At 41.3% G+C, this 20,281-nt stretch overlaps 1 protein-coding gene across 2 annotated transcripts in view; it reads left to right on the top strand.

The window, feature by feature from the left end:
- Nucleotides 1-20,281, top strand: part of CPAMD8 (C3 and PZP like alpha-2-macroglobulin domain containing 8) — a 424,223-nt gene that overhangs the window by 49,312 nt on the left and 354,630 nt on the right. For both annotated transcript variants that reach the window (XM_073592930.1, XM_073592923.1), the window contains exons 2-3: nt 1,443-1,594; nt 11,368-11,390. In XM_073592930.1, coding sequence (XP_073449031.1) covers nt 1,443-1,594; nt 11,368-11,390 — 175 coding nt within the window. The remainder of the gene's footprint in view (nt 1-1,442; nt 1,595-11,367; nt 11,391-20,281) is intronic.

Genomic DNA, 20,281 nt, shown 5'->3' with positions numbered 1-20,281 from the left:
AGCCTTATTAAATTAATATATCTTTTTTCTGCTTTTTCTTAAACCTTCTTTTGTAAAGCCTATCTCCAGGTTTACTAGGACTTTAAAGTGATTTAAAGGTTTAATTTTTATTTTTCTAAAATAATAAATATACCATACTTGCCTGCTCTGTGCAGTGGTTTTGGGGTATTCATGTGCATTCGATCTATTGGCGCATACAGTGCAGCTCAGCCCCGCCTCCACTCTCTGTGCTCACAGGATTTCATTGATAGCCGAGCCTCCTGTAAAAAGAGAAAAGAGAAGAGCAGTGCTGCTGCAGACAGGCACAGTACTGAATCGAGATCAGGCTCAGGTGCGTGTTTCAAGGGGCCTGGGGGAGCTGACATGGAAAGGTTTTTTACCTTAATGCAAAGAATGGTTTAAAGTGATTGTAAAGCTTTACATTTTTTTCTCATTAAATAATAAACATTAATACTTACCTGCTCTGTGCAATGGTTTTGCACAGAGCAGCCCCCATCCTCCTCTGCTAGGGTCCCCTGTCGGCACTCCTGGCTCCTCCCCCCGCCGAGTGCCCCTTTAAGAAGCCCCTTCCTCAAGCATGCTCGATCCTGAGCCAGGCTCTTGGCATCTATTCAAAGAGAAAATGGTCTGGTGTTGCCTGTGACACACCTCCATGCCCAAACTTAATACAACATAGCAGAATTGCACCTGTGGGACATTAAATGAGGTGAGCACAGAAAGGTCAATGAGAGTATGTACAGTAAACATGGTAAATTAATTTATTAAAAATTTACATTCATAGTACATAAAACATGTACAAAGGTGCCAAACCACTTGGCATTATTATACACAACATTACAAAACGGCCACATACATATGTATTTGAAATTGTTGATATACAGTAATACACAGGCATCATAAAACTCAACACGTTTTCTTTACTCTGTAGACACATTGCATATACATCTACTCCTGAAAAAGCAAGCAGTGACTCGCGAAACGCGACAAGTTTTTTGATGCTTGTGTATTACTGTATAGCAACAATTCCAAGTACATATGTATGTGGCCGTTTGGTAATGTTGTATATAATACTGTCAAGTGGTTTGGCACCTTTGTACATGTTTTATATACTATGAATGTCATACAATTTTTAATTAATTTACCATGTTTACTGTACATACTCTCATTGACCTTTCTGTGCTCACCTCATTTAAAGTCCCATGGGCGCAATTCTGCTATGTTGTATCAATTCAGACACACAGGGTGGCTTTTATGGAATCAAATGTCATAGCAAATTTTAATGTGAACAGTCTTTAGCCTAGCAATATTGTATAAAGGTGTATGCTGCCGTCATTCCTTCCCAGTAACATCTGATGTTGTATTCATAGCATATTGCTGCTACTGAGCAGATGTCTTGTAGATTCATTGTCATAACTGTAGTCTTATCTTTATCATTTTCCTAGGGGCTATTTGATAGCAGCTCCCTCTGTTTTTCGCTCTGGGGTAGAAGAGGCAGTGAGTATAACCATCTTTAACACAGCTGCTGAAACCAAGGTCCAGGTAAAGCTCGTTGTTAAAGGGGAGACAGTGGCTGTTGGCCATGGGTCAGTATTGGGTAAGTCTTCCTTTTTTTTTTTTAACCTGTTTGATATAGTGGTAATTTCAATGAAGATCCATTAGACTTGATTTACTAAGCATATATGGTAACATCTCAGTATTTATCCCTTTTGTAACCAGAGTTTTTGGGCTTGGATGCTCAAACTGGCCCTAGTCCACTTTATATTTAGTGACATTGTGCATCAGTTAACTTTGTAAATCTGTGACTATTTTTTTCATTTTTACACAGGGCATAAGAACTAGGAACACACACAGTTGCGTATTCCTAGTTCTCTGGAAGGCTAATTAACGTTCTCATGGCAAGGGGCAGTTTTGATGTGTATTGCAGTCACAAATGAGTTATTGTGCACCTGCACTTTATTGACAAATGTGGTTTGCTAAGGAGTATACAATTTTGTTTCTTAATTGTACACCAGTGCTGGAGTACCTAAAAGTAAAATGTGTGATATCTGAGCTATTTGCATGCACCCCCCCCCCCCCCCTCAAATATTTTATTTATAAGACAGCAATTTCCAACCACATAAAACATTGCAGTAAAACAGAAACAGTATAACAATATACCCAGATTACAGTGAAAAGTAACAAACCACCCTGATGGGTGCATCCAATTGCAGGCTTCCATCATACAATCCCTCAGAATGACAGGGATCCCTGCAAACCAAGGACTCTCGGAAATAACACCATACAGAAATCCTCATAATCATTATGGACATTGAAGGATACTGTTGTACCACTTTTTTTTTTAAATAAACTAAACCCGGAAGGAAAAAGGCGAGGGAAAACAAGAAGAAAAGGTATGGAGGAAAGGAAGAAAAAAAAGAAACAAAATTAGAAGAGAGAGAAAAAAAAGAGGGGAGGGGGATAAAATGGATGGATTACACCCCTCCGACACCAGGGGGGACACTTGTGTCTAACAGTCAGCCTAAAGCGCTATGTAAACTGTTGGCGCTATATAAATCCTGTATAATAATAATCATTACAAGAGATTTTCCTTCTTCAGAGTTTGCAAACATGTTCCATAGAGTCCACGTTAGTATACACCTCAGGTTTGTGCTGGTTTGTCAGTACGAAATCCTCCATTGAATTCAACTCCTCTGCCCTGCGTAGCTAGAACCCAATGGACGGAGGTTGCTGGTCCATCCATCTAAGGGAGATACATGATTTGCCAGCATTTAGGAGATGGCGCAGAAGTGACCTTTTGTAGCTTTTGGATGGTATATTAGTACCATGAAGAAGAAAAAATGCCCGATCATCTGGGGCAGAGTAACAACAACAATTCACAATTAACAATTCGGTGGACCTCCTTCCAGTAGTGGTTGAGCTTAGAGCAGGACCAAAGGCCATGCAGGAGCATCCTTGTATGTGCATTTTAAGTGGGAACAAAACCATATGAAGTGTGCATTGAAATCACTAAAGACTATTGAAAGTAGAAAATGCCATAGTTCACGAGGCAAACTGCAGTACATGTTCATGCACTATAATACAGAAGTGCAGGCTTTGACCACAGGAAGCACAGATAAAAGATTTCATATGCTGTGAATGAAGGTCCTGGTAAATAATACCTGTCCAATAACTGCCTTTTTGCTGCCACAGAATAAGGTACTGGTCTTTTGGAACTTTTCCTTTGTTTGGCACTTGCGCATTTTACACTCTAGTGAGAAATCGTGCTGTTTGTCACATTGCTTTTTTTATGTTTAGATAGAATTCTAACACACAATTCTTATTGTTCATTGTCTGATAGTTTTGGCAGTATTTGGATGCAAACTGGGACAGCAGTATATGCATTATACTGTACATGTATGTAGTAGCAGATTGGTAAGGGGATCATGATTACTGGGTGTGCGTACATTGATGCAATGAAGCAAACCCACATTGTAAGTGTACTTATCTTCAATGAAATTTTTCCCAGCCCTTTTGCATTTTATTTATGGTACTACATCTTTGCTTATGTTACTACAGTATTGGGTAGCTATCTGTGTATGTATTAATGCCTTTTCGGGTACAGTCTCATAGACCTTTTGTCCAATATATCAATAAAAAAATTTCAGTAATAAGTAATCTCCCAAATGAACACATGGCACAACATAGAATTTCTGCCAAAGTCAGTGATTTCCAGAAAACATACATTTTTTGGGACAGCTTCCCAGTAAAAAGCAGCTCTGCTTTTTTTTTTGTTTAATAAATTTTTATTAAAGAAAATAAGTACAAAAATAAACAGTTATGTCACAAACTGGGTACAAATATTATGAGAAGCAAAGTCAATTTCAATGCTCGGATATATACAGTGAGTGTCAAGAAGCCTGAGATACATTAAACAGTTCTGTATATTCAGAAAGGAGGATGATAATCAATGTAGTAATTAAGTAGAAAAAAGACTTCTTTCAGTGTAAACACAGAAATCAAAATGTAAAAACAAGATGAAAAACCTTGCATCAGTTAGATAAGAGAGGTATAATTAAGCGAACAGAAAGCATGAGATGCAGAGAACTTGATAGTAGGAAAGAAAATGAAAGGAGAAAGATAAAAAAAAGAGGATAGTAAATAGAATAGAGGGTAAGATGGGAAGGGAGAGGGTAAGGTGGGGTGTTGGCATACATGTGCGAAATGTTGAGTGATCGAAATTTTTTTTTTTTTTTTTTTGTGACGATATATAAGTAATAAATTTATGAGATCTGTACTATAATATCCTTATATGAGGGGGTGGACTGAAAATCTACCCAAGGAGCCCAAGTGGCTGAGTGTTTTTCTGAAGTTCCTTTGATATTATGGGTAATACTCTCCATGAGTTGAACTTCATCAACCCTCTGCAACCAGGTCCTAATAGGCGGAGTTGCTGCTTGGCCCCAGAAGGTGGGTATTAAAGCTTTGGCTGTGTTCAAAAGATGAGGAATGAGTGAACGTTTATATGAGCCAATGGAGGTTGCAGAGGCATGAAAAAGGACAGTCCATGGGTCCATGGGTAGATTGACCTCCAAAATCTGTGAAATCAAGTTGCAGATGGCCATCCAGTAGGGGCGAATGAGTGGGCAAAACCACCAGATATGTGCATGAGTGGCTTCGTTCCCACAGTTCCTCCAGCACAATGGGGAACTGGCGGGGAACATTTGGTGAAGTCTAACGGGGGTGTAATGCCACCTAGTGAGTAGTTTATAGTTGACCTCTGCCATCTTAGAAGCAAGAGAGGAAGTGTGGGCCAATTGTAAGACCTTATCCTTTAGATTGTCTGAGATGGGAGAACCCAGGTCAGTCTCCCACTTTACCAAAAAGGGTGGAAACCCAGGATTTTGAAGGGCAATAATAGCTCTATAAAATAGAGAAATACTATGTAAGGGAGGGTCTTTTGGGTAGAATATTTCTTCTATTCGATTTAGATCTTGCAAACCTCTAAGCGGATGAGGGAGAGAGCGTAAGAAACATTGTAATTGATGGTATCTCCATTTGTCGAGAAACGAGGCAGGTTTGGGATCAATGATCAATTGTAATGGTTTAAGTGTATTGCCACGGAGGATGTGATGTAGTAAGAGAGGTTCTCTGGGTCTCCAAGCTTGGAAACCGGGATCTAATAAACCTGGTAGAAAATATTTGTGATTAAGGAGAGGTGTTAAAGGGGAGTTATACCCCCATGAGAATTTTTTATGTAGGGCGTCCCATATAGCTAATGAGGATATAGTGAGAGCTGAGGTGGATCGGTCAAGATTCCTACAGGAGCGGGGTATCCAAGGAGCTACCGAGAGGTCAGCGCCACTCAAAAGGTATTCAAGTTGAACCCACAATTTTGAGTCAAGAGCATACTTCCAGTCGGCTATCCTAGAAAGTACAGCCGCCTGATAATACGCCTTAAAATTAGGTAGTGCAAGTCCCCCAGACATCTTGGAGCGAAATAGTATCTCTCTAGATATCCTGGGGTGGCTGTTCCTCCAGATAAAACGGGAGATCATGGTTTGCAAAATAGTGAAGAACCCCACTGGAACCCCTAGAGGGAGCATTTGAAAAAGAAAGAGTATGCGGGGCAATATATTCATTTTAATAATATTTACTTTACCTAGCCAGGTGTGAGATAAACTGGACCATTTTCGTAGATCTTCCCTAATCCTGTTGAGCAATGGAATGTAGTTATGTCGGAAAAGGGAGTGAAGGTTGGGAGTGAGATAAATACCTAGATATTTCATATGTTTTGGTTCCCATTTAAAGGGAAAGAGAGGTTTCAGGGAAGACACCTCGGATTGGGAGAAGTTAATGTTTAAAATTTCTGATTTGGATAGATTTATTTTGAAATTAGAGATTGACTGAAAGATGGAAAATGCTGACATTAGGTTAGGTATGGAGATGCGGGGTTGTTGAATAAAAAATAATATGTCGTCAGCATATGCTGCGTATTTATGGGAACTTTTACCAACTCGAATGCCTTGAATATTATCATTGTTCCTAATTGTCGCTAGAAAAGGTTCCAAGGTAATGGCAAAAAGGAGGGGGGACAGGGGGCAACCCTGCCTTGTACCATTATGTAAAGCAAAAGAGTCACTCAGCGTCCCGTTGATTCTGATTTGTGCTGTGGGGTTAGAGTATAGGGATAAAATACGGTAGAACATCTTAGGACCCAGTCCAAAATGTCTCAATGTCATTCTAAGATAGTCCCAGTCCACCCTATCAAACGCTTTTTCAGCATCAGTGGATAGGAGTAGGGTGGGCTGGGCGCTTCTCCGAACATACTGAATTAGGGAAATCGCTCTGAGGGAATTGTCTTTTGCTTCTCTATTGGGAATGAAACCTGATTGGTCTTTGGAGATCCAGTTAGGTAGTAGGGGGAGTAGGCGATTTGCCATTACTTTGGCAAATAATTTGATATCAGTATTTATTAATGAAATTGGCCTATAACTATTACAGAGGGTAGGGTCTTTATCAGGTTTAGGAATGACAATAATGTGAGTGGAGAGGGATTCTGGACGTAAACCTGAGGATTGAGAAACTGAGTTTGCATAAGCTGTCAGACGGGGAAGCAGAATGTCACTAAATGTCTTGTAGTATAGAATAGTGAACCCGTCCGGGCCGGGTGCTTTACCAGAGGGAGTGGACTTCAAAGCAGCTTGAAATTCCTCTACCGAGAAGTCTGCCTCTAATTCTTTAAAAATAGATGTAGGTAATTTAGGTAGTTTAGCTTCTTTTAAGTAGGAGAGCATGCGTCTACGTCTCTCTTTCTGAGGTAAAGAGGACAAATCATTTTTGACACAATAGAGATCTGCGTAAAACTCCTTGAAGGCCTTGGCAATGTCTGGGGTTGCATGAGCGAGCTCTCCTGACTGTAGTTTAATTTTGGGAATAAAGGACTGCGTTTGTTTAGCTTTTAATGACCTGGCCAATAACCTACTAGGTTTGTTTCCCCATTCATAGTATTTTTGTGATATGCGTTGAAATTTTCTCTTAGTGTCTAAGTTAAGAAGAGATTTTAATTCCTCTCGTTTGAGTGTGAGTGATTGGAGGTGCTCATTATGGAGAGAAAGTTTATGTTGCTTATCAAGAGCAGCTATTTGTTGCAGGACCTGTTCGAGTCGCTGACCATGCTCCCCTTTCAATCTAGCACCAAGTTCAATAAACCGTCCTCTAATAGTGACCTTATGAGCTTCCCAGACAATGGAAGGAGAAGTATCAGAGGGTTTGTTTTCCTTGAAATATTGTGAAAGATGAGAGGACATTATGGAAACCTCGGCTTCATTAGTAAGAAGGGAGTCGTTGAGTTTCCAGTTATTAGTGCGGCGTGCTAAGGAAGGCATAGACAGCGTTATCGAAACAGGTGCATGATCCGAGATAGTTGCGGTGCCTATGTGGGCAGACTGTAAGAGGGGGAGGTGAAAATGATCTAGAAATATATTGTCAATTCTGGAATATGAGTGATGTGTTGTGGAGAAGTGTGAGAAATCTTTCTCTTTGGGATGGAGGAGGCGCCAGACATCCATAAGTTGGAGGTCCAAGAGTCTTCTCTTAACAAATTTCAGGCGTTTAAAAGAGATATTAGATCTTCCTTGGGACGTGTCTAGTATAGGGTCTAGGGACATGTTGATATCACCTGCTAATATAGTAAGACCTTTGGCAAAATGTGACAATTTGGTTAGGATTTTTGAAAAAAAAGTAGGTTGATTTTGGTTTGGGCAGTAAACGTTTGCTAGAGTACATTGGGTATTACCGATGAAACCCTGGAGAAAAAGAAAACGGCCTGAATCATCTGCTAGCATGTCAGACAAACGAAAGGATATGCTTCTGCTAAACCCAATGGCCACTCCCTTAGCTTTGTTAGTGTCAGATAAACTATAGTACCATTGCGGAAAATGAGGTGAGGTCAGTTTAACCGGTGTTGTATGGGTTAGATGTGTTTCCTGAAGAAAAACAATAGAACAAGCGGCTTGTTTTAGTTCACGAAATGTTTGGTGCCGTTTAGCTGCGACATTAAGACCTCTAACATTATATGATAGAAGCTTCAATGTAGTCATTATTACATCTAGGTAGAATACTTCAGCCTATGTTTCCATGTATGCCAGCAGGGGAGAGGGAGGGGGGGGGGGAAGGAAGAGGAAGAGAGAGTGAAGTAAAGAGTAGAAAAAAAGAGGAGGGAAAAGTAAGCTTATAGAAAAATCATACACATAAATTAAAGAACTTTTGGGAAACGCATGAATAACACGCAGAAATCTGCAGTGGTCCCATTGGGGAAAGAGAGAACGAGCGGCCATCCAAAACCTTAAACAGGGATTGGGCAAAATAATTTTTAAGGTCGCACGCACTCGTCAACCCCAGAAGGAGGGGGGGACTGGGTTATGTTGTCGGGGAGGAGCAATATAAGAAACGTGCCCCAACAGCACTCGGCCTATAACATATAATTAACTTGTAATTAGAAATAAAAAATTAGTTCCAGTTAAATAAAAATAAGGGGTCATGTAGGCAGAAACAAAAATCAGCTTAAACATTGAGATTCCTACTAAGCAGCATAAATTGTAGACCATTACTGATGCAACAACAAACCAACAACAACAAAAAAAAAAAAAAAAAAAAAAAAAAAAAACACGAAAGGAGATCAGTGGTCTAACTAATCATAGGTCAGAATTTACCAAAAATAGTCAGGTAAGTGTACAAAAAGTTTACATTTGAAATCTGACTTGGCATCAATTTGCTGTAGGAAAATAAGCATCTGTACTAGTGAAACGTGGTTGAATGAAAAAAGACAAAGGACAAAGTTGCGCAGTTCAACCATTCTTTTGTGCAGAGCCCGGGAGAGAGGAACGACTTGCCTTTGAAGGGGTTTTTTTCCAGACTGAATCTGCAAGATTCGAGAATTTAGGAATGGAGTCCTGCCAGCCTGGGAGTTCCAAGGGCGGAAGATTAAGAGCTTTCAAAAAGGTTGTAAGTTCCTCCGGGAACCTTAGTGTGTGGGATCGGCCATTTTTTGTGGCAATCAGGCAGGCTGGGAATCCCCATCTGTATGTGATCCCATCTGTACGCAAGAGGTCAAGAAGCGGCTTTAGAGCTCTGCGACGGTCTAAGGTGTCCTTGGAGATGTCTGGGAATACGGTGATGGTTGCCCCGTCGAAATCTATGCTAGGCAGGCCCCGCATCTTCATCATAATTGCATTTTTATCTTCGAAGTAATGTAAGCGACAGATAACGTCTCTAGGTTGGTCAGAGTTAGTATTGCGGGGTCTCAGAGCCCGGTGTACTCGGTCAAAGCGGAGTGGTGTGGTGACAGGATTACCCATAATGGTGTTGAAAATGCCCCGTATTGATGGTTCTAGGTCACTATCTCCAGTAGCCTCGGGTAGGCCTCTGACCCGTATGTTGTTTCTTCGATTGCGGTTCTCGAGGTCTTCGAGCTTGTATAGGGAGGCCCGATGAGCAAACGCTAGCTGGGTAACAGTGTCTTGCAGTTCTTTAATGGCTAGAGCTTGGGTGTCTTGCCGTTGCTCTGTCTCCTCTACTCTGACCAAGATGTGGGACATGTCAGTCCTAACTGCAGTTATCTCTTTTTTAATAGACTTTTCCAAGTTATGAAACATGCCTGCAAGTTCTTTTTTAAGACCACTCATCAGCGTAGTCATTTCGGAGCCAGCAGGGGAACCTGGGTCATCCATGAGGTCAGAGCAGTATGAAGAGGCTGGAGAGCTTCCCCTCACAGAGGCAATGTGAGATGAGGGAGAGGCGCTTAGTCTCGAGGTTCGGGCCTGAGTGCCGCGTGCGTTAGACAAATATTGTTGAATAGAGCCTGCAGATATTGAATTAGACAGTGACCTTTTGCCAGATCTTTTACCTGCTGCAGAACGAGATTTAGCTGATTTGGAAGGCATAACTGGAACTGTTAGGCCGGTAGCCGTGTGGGGCACTTCTCACCTACATTTGCTCAGTGTCAGTCATATTTCAACATACTGTGGTTGCTTGTGGAGATTTTCATGAAAAACCAAAGAAAAATGAAAAAAGAGAAAATAAATTTTTTTTTTTTTGCTGGTATTGAAAGTTCCACCTCAGCTATATATCAGGGGGAGATCTGATTGAAGCAGAGTCTAAATGAGTATGAGCATTGGCTACAATGAGCAAGTGAAGGCACAAATGTGGGTAGGGAGTAGTTGGAGTACAAAGATGGCCGCCGACCTCCGTGGGTAGGCCGGAGCCTCGGACTTTCCTGACAGTCTAGGCCGGCCGGGAGAGCACCGATAGCGCGGAGGCCTCGGGTGGCTTCTTATGGGCCCAGGAACAAGATTTCCCTCTGTAGGGGGGCCGACCAAGAGGTAGGTGATAGATGGAAGATTGTCCAGGTACTCACCGCTGTGCAGGAGGCAGGGTAGGTCGGAGCGGTAGGCCGCGGGATGGCGTCGGACCTCCGGAGGTCAGCTTGTCAGAAGAGGGATCTCCGGGTGGAAGATACTGTGACGGGGGGATCCCGAGTGCGGACAGGGTGCCGTGTGGGAGCTTTACGGAGGTCTCCGGTCCACAGCAGCGGAAAGCCGGAGGCTCCGAGTGTTAGACAGGGCCCAAGATGGCGGCGGGCGTCCGAGGCTCGGGCTGAGCCGTAGGCCCCGATCCACTTCCAGGAATCAAAAAGGTTAGATAGTCCCCAGGGGCCGTAGCCAAGAGTGTCCAGGTACCCCTGAGGTGTGTAAATAGCCTCGATGGGTTGAGGAGGGGTAGAGATGGCTTTGGATGTAATCAGCCTAGATGGAGCTATAGTAGCACACGTCCTCCCTGTTGAACGTCCAGACACGCCCCCCCCCAAAAGCAGCTCTGCTAACTGTCCTGACTACAATTAAATTGCCCTCCAAAATGGAAGTTTATAGAATAAGATATAACTATATATTTTATACATATATATGATAGTATAACATAATATTACTTTAAAACCAAATAGACATTGACATAAAGATTTACATATAAGTAGTTTTTTTAAACAAGCAAGAAATATTCCTAACATCTCGCAAAAGCATTCTTTGAACAGCATGGGTTGTAGTCTGTTTCCCTGGACAACAGGAATTATATGGAGGTACACCTGGAATTTCTTGAGTCAGCATGAGATCTTTGTTCTTAGTGTAGATTATAGCTTTCTATATTAAGTTGCAGTCTAAAAGTCTATTAAAAGTCTATCCATTCCAATGTGATTTTGCTGAAATATCTAGATATACTGTACATATATATTTCTCTTTTGTAAAAAAAACCATGCATGAATATTTTGATGTATGTGTTAATATTCAAACATGTTCATCTCATTTGATCTTTATTGCTTAACAAATGTTTCTCTTTCAGATAAAGGCACAGTGAAAGTCAAGGTGAGTTAGTAAACACAGGTGCAGTTATGAGAGACCATGAAAGGAACATTGAATTCTAATTGATCCATTATATTAGCATATCAGGTACTGTTAATAAATGCACTGCATGGCAAGATTCAAATAGGTGTGCTAATGCAACTCATTAAGAGCTTGTTTACATTAGCGCTGTTCTCTGAAGAGCAATCCATCATTATGGGGCACTTGAATGGGTTGTGTTCAGTAGCCGGTACTGCCTGCAGAACGTGAAAGGGGGTGTCATTCTTGCCGCGCTGTGAAGCAAATCATTGCAGCCATGACAAGTATACAATAAACCCCATTGTATACTTAAAAGTGGGGTATGTCTGTACAACCCCGTCCAGCTGCCTTTACAGCTTTAAGGGGTGGGTAAAAAACACGGCTCAACATCCTGTTTTTGCGGCCCCCAACCGCAAGTTTAAACTATACCTAAAACTCTCTGCATTAAGGCAGCCTATGTGGTTTAAATAGGCGAACAGTGCACTTTAATTCAGGAAAAAAGGGACCTTTTTTCCTGCATTAAGGTGCATTGTTGGCCCATTCAAAACTTTTTAATGGCAACTTTTTTTTGCCAACACAACATATATTTGCGAATTGTGGTGTGCTGAATTGCATGTGGATTGAGGATCACTTTCAAAGTTTTTATGGTGTCATTAAAAAAGAATGGCACTACAATGCTAAATACCATAGATTGTGTGTTACTGTCCCTGAGTTATATCACAGTGCACAGCCCTGAAAGGCGCCTAATGCTTTGTGTCGGTATGAGGTAGTCATACCTGCCCTGATATAACTCTATCTAGTTTCTATGTGGTGTGGAAGCGAACTACTTATTGTACGCAGTATAGCTTGATCCTGCTGTAGCACCTTACCACATAAAACTTTTGTTGAAAACTACATACGTTGAGGACTGATTTGTAACCTTCATCATTGAAATGGATATTTTGCTCCATTTAGCCCACCAACCCCCCCATTACCAGACGCTGTAGCTGTAGTTTCCCTACCTGAATAAACTGTGGGAAAGCAGGGCCAGATGCTATTTACCTAGTGGTCACAGCAGTAGGATGCAGGCAGCTTCGCTTAGAGTAGACTTGTCAAACTGGAGTTTTTTGGGGGTCATGCGGTCCTCATACTTGCCCTCAAACTGTATAAGGATTTATTTAAAAAAATTCTTTAGCTGTTTTCCATTTGATGAAAGCTTTATTTCTTATTTTTTTATACAATGTTGTATGTTGCACAATTCTACTTCCTTCACTCCTCTTCCCTTCTTCGTCGGGGTCCCCCAAGGTTCTGTTCTTGGACCTCTTTTATTTTCAATCTCACTCCATCAGTCTCCTCACGCATCACTAACTTACTAACAGACATATCTGTATGGATGTCACACCACTTCCTCAAACTCAACTTGTCCAAAACCGAACTTATAGTATTTCCTCCCCCACGTGCTTCTTCCCCTGACTTATCTGTCAAGAGCAATGGCACAACCATCCACCCATCCTCCACACGTCAGCATGCTAGGTGTTATCCTGGACTCTGAATTCTCCTTTCGGCCCCACATCCAATCACTTTCCAAAGCTTGCCTCTTTAACCTCCGCAACATCTCTAAACTACGTCCCTTTCTAACCAATGAAACTACAAAGCTCCTGATTCACTCCCTGGTTATCTCTTGCCTTGACTACTTTAACTCCCTCCTTATTGGCTTACCTTTTAAATAGACTATCCCCCCTTCAGTCCATCATGAATGTTGCTGCCAGACTCATCTACTTTACAAACCGCTCAGTGTCTGCTACCCCTCTCTGCCAATCCCTTCATTGGCTGCCACTTGCCCAACAAATTAAATTCAAAATACTAACAATAAGTTGCAAAGCCATCCACAACTCTGCCCCCAGCTACATCACTAGCCTAGTCTCAAAATACCAACCTATTTGCCTTCTTTGTTCTTCCCAAGACCTCCTGCTCTCTAGCTCCCTCATCACCTCCTCCCAAATCCGCCTCCAGGACTTCTCCCGGGCCTCGCCCATCCTCTGGAATTTGCTACCCCAATCTGTCAGACTGTCTCCAAATTTATCCACTATTAGGCGATCCCTGAAAACTTTCCTCTTCAGAGAATCCTATCCTGCCTCCATCCAACAACTGCACTATTTTTTCCATTAGCTCATCCCCCACAGCTATTACCCTTTTGTATAACTTGACCCTCCCTCCTAGATTGTAAGTTCTAACGAGCAGGGCCCTCTGATTACCCCCTTGTATCGAATTGTATTGTATTTGTACTGTCTGCCCTAATGCTGTAAATCGCTGCGTAAACTGTCGGTGCTATATAAATCCTGTATAATAATAATAATAATAAATCCTTCAGGAATTATTTTACGAGTTGAAGTTGCTACTATAAAGTAAGGAGTATGGAAACCCTTAAAATAAACTTCTCTTATTTGCTCCCTTTTGGTCTGTTAGTAATACCATTGAAAGCAGATTTGCATACCTGTTTGAAAAATGCAAAAAAAAAATCTCTGATGATCTTGCCAAAAATTTAGTGAGCATGTAATTACCTATGCACTCTACATGAGCTGCACTGAAATCCCAAGATGTCTTATCAGCTCTTCCCAGGTCACCTAGGTTGATAACGCTGCTCCTCCATAGATACAGTATAGCGAGTGAGCTTTTGAGGACAGAAAGTGTGTTACTGGCAGGATCACCAAGGGAAAAAACACAAATGCAATAATATAATATTTGTTCTTTGGTTTAGATGCACTTTAATTACACAATCTGTTTCCCAGCAGGAGATTCTCCTTGACTTCAGTGAAGAAGACACAACAGTAATCAATATAAACTGAAATAATTGTAAAGTTTTGAATTTAAAGTGATTGTAAAGCTTTTTTTTATTATTAAAATAACAAACATGTTATACTTACCTGCTCTGTGCAATGGTTTTGCACAGAGCAGCCCGAACCTCCTCTTCTCGGGTCCCTTGCTGGCGCTCCTGGCTCCACACACGCCCCCCCCACCGCAAGCTATGGGGGCACACATGCATGCTCATTCCTGAGCCCTGCTTTGTGTGTCCATAAGACAAACAGAATGATAGTTCCACCCCCTGCTCCCTCGTTACTGGTTCTGATTAACAATAGTGTGAGCCAATGGCTCCTGCTTCTATATTTGAGCGAATGAGGAGCAACAGAGCCTTGGCTCTCGTGCACATCACGAGATCAAGATCAGACTCAGGTATGTATTTAGTGGGGCTGCAGGGAGAGCTGCATGCAGAAGCCTTTTTACCTTACTGCATAGAATGCAATAAGGTAAAAAAAACCTTCTGCCTTTACAACCACTTTAACATTACTTATTGTTGCGCTGACAATGATCACCAGGACAGATAGACAGGGTCAGCCTTCCCAGTCACATTCCATCCAAAACTAAATCATTTTGAGCTTTGGATACATTTAGGCCAGAGTAGACATAAAGCAACCCCTGCAAGATGTATACCACTGCCTGAAGGTGTTTGCATGAAACAAGGTTCTTTACCGTGTTTAATTCAACTAATTTTTCTATGTAGTGAGATATATATATATATATATATATATATATATATATATATATCTCACTACATCAATATCAATATATTTATAATTTAACATGACCAGCAGCTTAGTGTAATTAGTTATTATATGTTTCATTCCCATTCCGTAAATCACATTTTTTTGTGTTTAGACAGATTGAAAATGATCACAGCATTGGATTACCTTTTTAATGGACACCACATGATGAGGGATTACAACACCTGTCAGGTTTTATTACTGTCTGTGCCCCCATTAGGGAGTTTCACCCTCTCTATTTGTCCTGTTTACTGTTATCATTGAGGGTGAAAATAAAAGAAAATCCCAAAGTTTGGGTTGTCCCCAGAAAAATAATAGAGGGCAAATCTTCCAATGGGGACACCAGTTCTGGTACAATGGAGGCCCCAAGGAATTCCCTTAACTTGCAGGGTTTTGCGCTCACTTCATGTTTGGTTATGGGACAAGAAGTAAAGGGAAATCTCTGAAATGGAACACAGATGGCAAAAAAAATGTGACGGGGGTAATAACCCTACCTTACTCTATCCAAAATGGGGAAAAAAAGTTTTGCCTACAGTTCTACTTTAAAATGATTGTAAAGCTTGTTTTTTTGTTTTTTTTGTTTTTTTAAAATAACAAACATATCATACTTACCTCCTCTGTGCAAGGGTTTTGCATAGAGTGGCCCCAATCTTCTTCTGGGGTCCCTCAGTGGCACTCCTGGCTCCTCCTCTTCTTGAGTGCCCCCATGGAGAAGCGCTTTCCCTGGGGGCACTTGTGTGGGCGCACTCCAGAGTTCTGCTGCTGCTTCCATTGAGACAGACAGCAGGACTCGGCTCCTACTGCTATCAACCTATCCAATGAGGACCTGAGCCAGCGGGTCCCCGTCGCTGGAACGATTGGGTTCAGGTAAGTAAAAGGGGGGCTCCGGGGTGCAGCTGCAGTACAGGAGGTTTTTCACCTTAATGCATAGAATGCATTAAGGTGAAAAACCTCAAGACTTTACAACCCCTTTAAGAATACATACGTGAATGGATTTTAAAACCAGAGTTTGGAGTTTAGTTTACTCTCTACAACTCATGAATCTTTCAGTCTTGTTTTTTTTTTTTTTTAATCTGTTTAAAAAAAAAACATTCAAACAGATTTGTAATCTAAATTTATGGCCATTCATTTTTTTTTTAAATCAAACAAGGTTTTATTGAATAATTGGTGCATACATAAAATGGTTACGTTAGCATGTTGACGCTGTAACAATATGACAATTGTTATAACTTGAATAAAAAAAAAAATAATATTAAGTGCAAACATATCTGACGTGTAATGATATTCACGATACATATATTTGGCTTTAATAGACTATCTATCTATACTTATAACTATGAAATCACTCTATGATCATATAATTACATTAGACACAGGTAGAAGATTCTTGAAGCCATCTATCCCAGATTTTGTTGTACTTGGCTGGGCAACCTCTGTTAATATATATACATTTCTTGTACGGTAATGTATTATTTATCTCCACCTTCCATTCCACTATTTTAGGGGACTCCTGCCTCATCCATTTTTTGGCAATAACCTTTCTTGCTGCAAAAAGTGTTTCGTGTAGAAAAGTTTTTGTATATTTGTCAGTTGTGTCTGGAACTATACCCAAGAGGCACTGTTTAGGGTCCAGAGCTAAAGGTGAGCCCATTATATCATGTAAAAATGCCACAATTTGTTCCCAGAATCCTTTTATCTTGGGGCATGTCCAGAGTAGATGAAAAAAGTGCCTGTCTCTCTCCCACACATCTGACATTTGGTGGTTTGTGAACTCTTATATCTTGCCACTCTGAGTGGTGTGAGATATGCCCTGTGGAGAATGTAAAGCTGTGTCAATCGATCTGAAAGTTTAGGAGATACAGTTTTGCAGGTCTCCAATGCCTCCCCCCACTCCCCGTCCTCCACCGGTCCCACCTCTCTCTCCCATCTTGGTTTAAGGCCATATGCTATTTTAGTGGCTACAGGTGTTAAAAGCAAGTTATAAAAAGCCGAGATCAATTTATGAGAGTCTGTGCTCTTGATTATAGCTATAAGAACATTAGGTGAAGGGCTAGGGCAAGAATCAGGGAATTGTGATTGTAGCGCATGGCGAATTTGTAGGAATCTGAAGAACATCTGATCCTGGATTGTAAATTCCTCTTTAAGTAGATCAAAGGTTTTAAGCTGTCCATCTTTTAATATATGGTGCAGGTAAAATATTCCTTGTATGGACCATATGAATGAGTCTTGTATTTTATTAAACTCCTGAAGATTTTTGTTATGCCATAGCGGCGTGTAGTCGTTATACTGTGATATGTCAAGTCTAGAAGCTGCTAAGTTCCATATTTTCCTATAGTGGTATATCATGGTGTGTCTTCTTTCTCCTAGTTCCATCCCACCTAAATCCGCCGCTATTGCGTATATCGGGTCTTTGGTATACTGCGCCCACTTCGGACATAGGAGCATGAGAAATCTCTCGCTATCAGTTTTGTCTAAATGAAAAAGCTGGGATAGCTGTGCTGCGATGTAATATAGGTTAAAGTTGGGTAGAGCAGTGCCCCCCAGATCAGTCGGGTTTTTGAGGGCTTGCCATGCTAATTTGTGCCTATTATTACCCCACACAAATGACTTTAGGAGGGCCTCTAGAGATTTAAACTGTTTTAAGGGTAAATAAACGGGGGTGTGCCATAAAACATAAAGTATTTTGGGTAATAGGATCATTTTAATTGAATTTATATGACCCCAAACTCCTAATGGTAATTTGGACCAAACCCGTATTTTATTTTTAACTAGGGAAATGATAGGATCTATATTTAGGGATACATAGTCCGCAGGGGATCTGGTTATGTGTATCCCCAGATATTTAATGATAGCTACTCTCTGAAGCGGGAGCCTGGTTTGGGATTCTGGGGGTGGGAAGCTGTCAATTGGTAGAATTTGGGATTTGTCCCAATTAATTTTCAGTCCTGAGAATATTCCAAATTCTTCTATCGTGCGGAGTGCATTGCATAATGATGGGCCCGAGTCTGCCAGGTATAATAGCGTGTCATCTGCATGCATGCTAATTTTTTCAGTCAGAGAACCCATTCTAAGTCCCCTAATCTCTGGATTTGCTCGAATGGACATTGCCAAGGGTTCAGCCGCCAGAGCATACAACAGTGGGGACAGGGGGCAGCCCTGTCTCGTGCCTCTGCTGAGGTCAAACAACTGAGATGACCACCCATTAGCCACCACTTTGGCCCTAGGCACCTGATATAATAATTGGACCCATTTAATACATTTTGGGCCAAATCCATATCCCTCCAAGCATCTCCAGAGATATCTCCACTCTACCGAGTCGAAGGCTTTCGCCGTATCTAAGGTCACAACAACCCGTAAACCAACTTCCTCATGTGTAGCCTGTAAGTTAATGTATAGTTTCCGGAGGTTAAACGAGGTGTTGCGCCCAGGCATGAAACCAGCTTGATCGTGAATTAATGTTAATATTACTTGATTGAGCCTAATAGATAATACTTTGGCAAGTATTTTGATATCGACCTGTAGGAGTGATATTGGACGATAAAATTCTGGGAAACCCAGATCTTTGCCGGGTTTAGGGATGAGAACTATTGTGGCCTCTGTCATAGATGGGGGTAGGGTCCCAGTTTCAAAGAGATGATTATATAGTTTTAATAGTTTAGGGGTTAGTATTTCACTGAATTGGGAATAGAACTCAATTGGGAGTCCATACGAACCGGGAGATTTGGACCGTGCAAAACTAGCTATAGCAGTTGATATTTCGTCTATAGTAAGTGGTGCTTCTAGTAATTCTATCTGTTCTTCTGTTAGCTGTGGGAAAATCACCTTTTCAAGGAAAAGAGACATAGAGTGAGTCTCGGCGGGGGCTGTAGTTGTGTACAAGTCAGCAAAGAAATCCCTAAACATTGAGGTTACTGTAGGTGGGTCCGTGATTTTTTGTCCTCCGGGACCATGTAATGTAATAACCACCGGGGATCTATCCTCGCTATGTACCAGGTATGCCAGTAACTTGCCTGCCTTTTCCCCATGTTCAAACCTTTTCTGTTTGGAGAAGAACATTTTTTGTCTGGCTTTCTGATACTGTATCTGGTTAGCCGCTCTAGTCTGTATTTTAAGCTTATCTGCATTTACGGATGTCGGGATGTTGGCATACTCTCTCTCAGCAGAGGACAAGTCCTCCAGCGCCTTACCGAGGGCACCGGAGGAGTCCATCTTAATTTTATTGATAGCAGTTATCAATGTATGTCTAGCGAATAATTTGAAAGAATCCCAGACAGCGGATGGTGATGCTGACTCATCATTTTCCACAAAGTACATTCTCTATTTATCTATAAGCTCACTATCTTCTGGTAAAAGAGAGAGCCAAAATGAATTTAATCGCCATGTCCGTGGCGGCTTTGCCACTGGAATACTTAAGGTAATCCAATAAGGACTATGATCCGAAAGTATTCTAGGGCAAAACATTACCTCCGATAGCCTTGGAGTCAACCTATGGGAGGTAAGTATGAAATCTATACGGGACATGGACCCATGAAAGGACGAGAAGCATGAATATGATCTAACCTGTGGGAACTTGTATCTCCACGTATCAATTAAATGGAAGATGGAGACAAGTTTAGAGAATTTAGTTTCAGTGGGAGCATTATGAGCCGTTAAAGCCGGTTGTAGCCTGTCTAGAGCCGGATTTAAAGTGACATTAAAGTCTCCCATCCAGACCGCTGCTATATTTGGGTGACGGGTCATGAATGATATACCCTCCTTGACTATGGAAATATTGAATGGAGGTGGTACATAAAAAGCCATTATAAGCATAGGTTCACCATATACTTTAGCATGGATAAAGACATAGCGGCCTTGCGGATCAGTGGTTAATTCACACAATTCAAAATGTACCGATTTGGCTATTAACACAGAAACTCCCCTGGAATGGGACGTGTGGGTAGAATGATACGCCCACCCAACCCAAGGCCTGCGGAGCACCATTTGAACACTTCCCTCAATATGTGTTTCCACTAGTGCTACTATATCAGCATGTTGCTTCTTTAGGAATGTGAAGACAGCCGCGCGCTTACATTTTTCACGCAGGCCCCTCACATTCCATGTAAGGAACTTCAAAGATGCCATAGGTACAACTTTTTAATCAGTATAATAAATTATAATAAATAATAATAAATAAAGTATTTATATAAAACAATTTACTCCCCATGTATAAGGCACACAGGTTTCTAACTTTCAGGCATAGCTGTCTCAATCTCGTATCCCACGACACATATGTACATTTCCATAAATCTGGCACATGTA

Source organism: Aquarana catesbeiana, linkage group LG01, assembly GCF_042186555.1.
Source record: "Aquarana catesbeiana isolate 2022-GZ linkage group LG01, ASM4218655v1, whole genome shotgun sequence".
Classification (NCBI taxonomy): Eukaryota; Metazoa; Chordata; class Amphibia; order Anura; family Ranidae; genus Aquarana; species Aquarana catesbeiana.
Note: the sequence above shows the minus strand (reverse complement) of the source record. Positions and strands in the feature narration are given on the sequence as shown.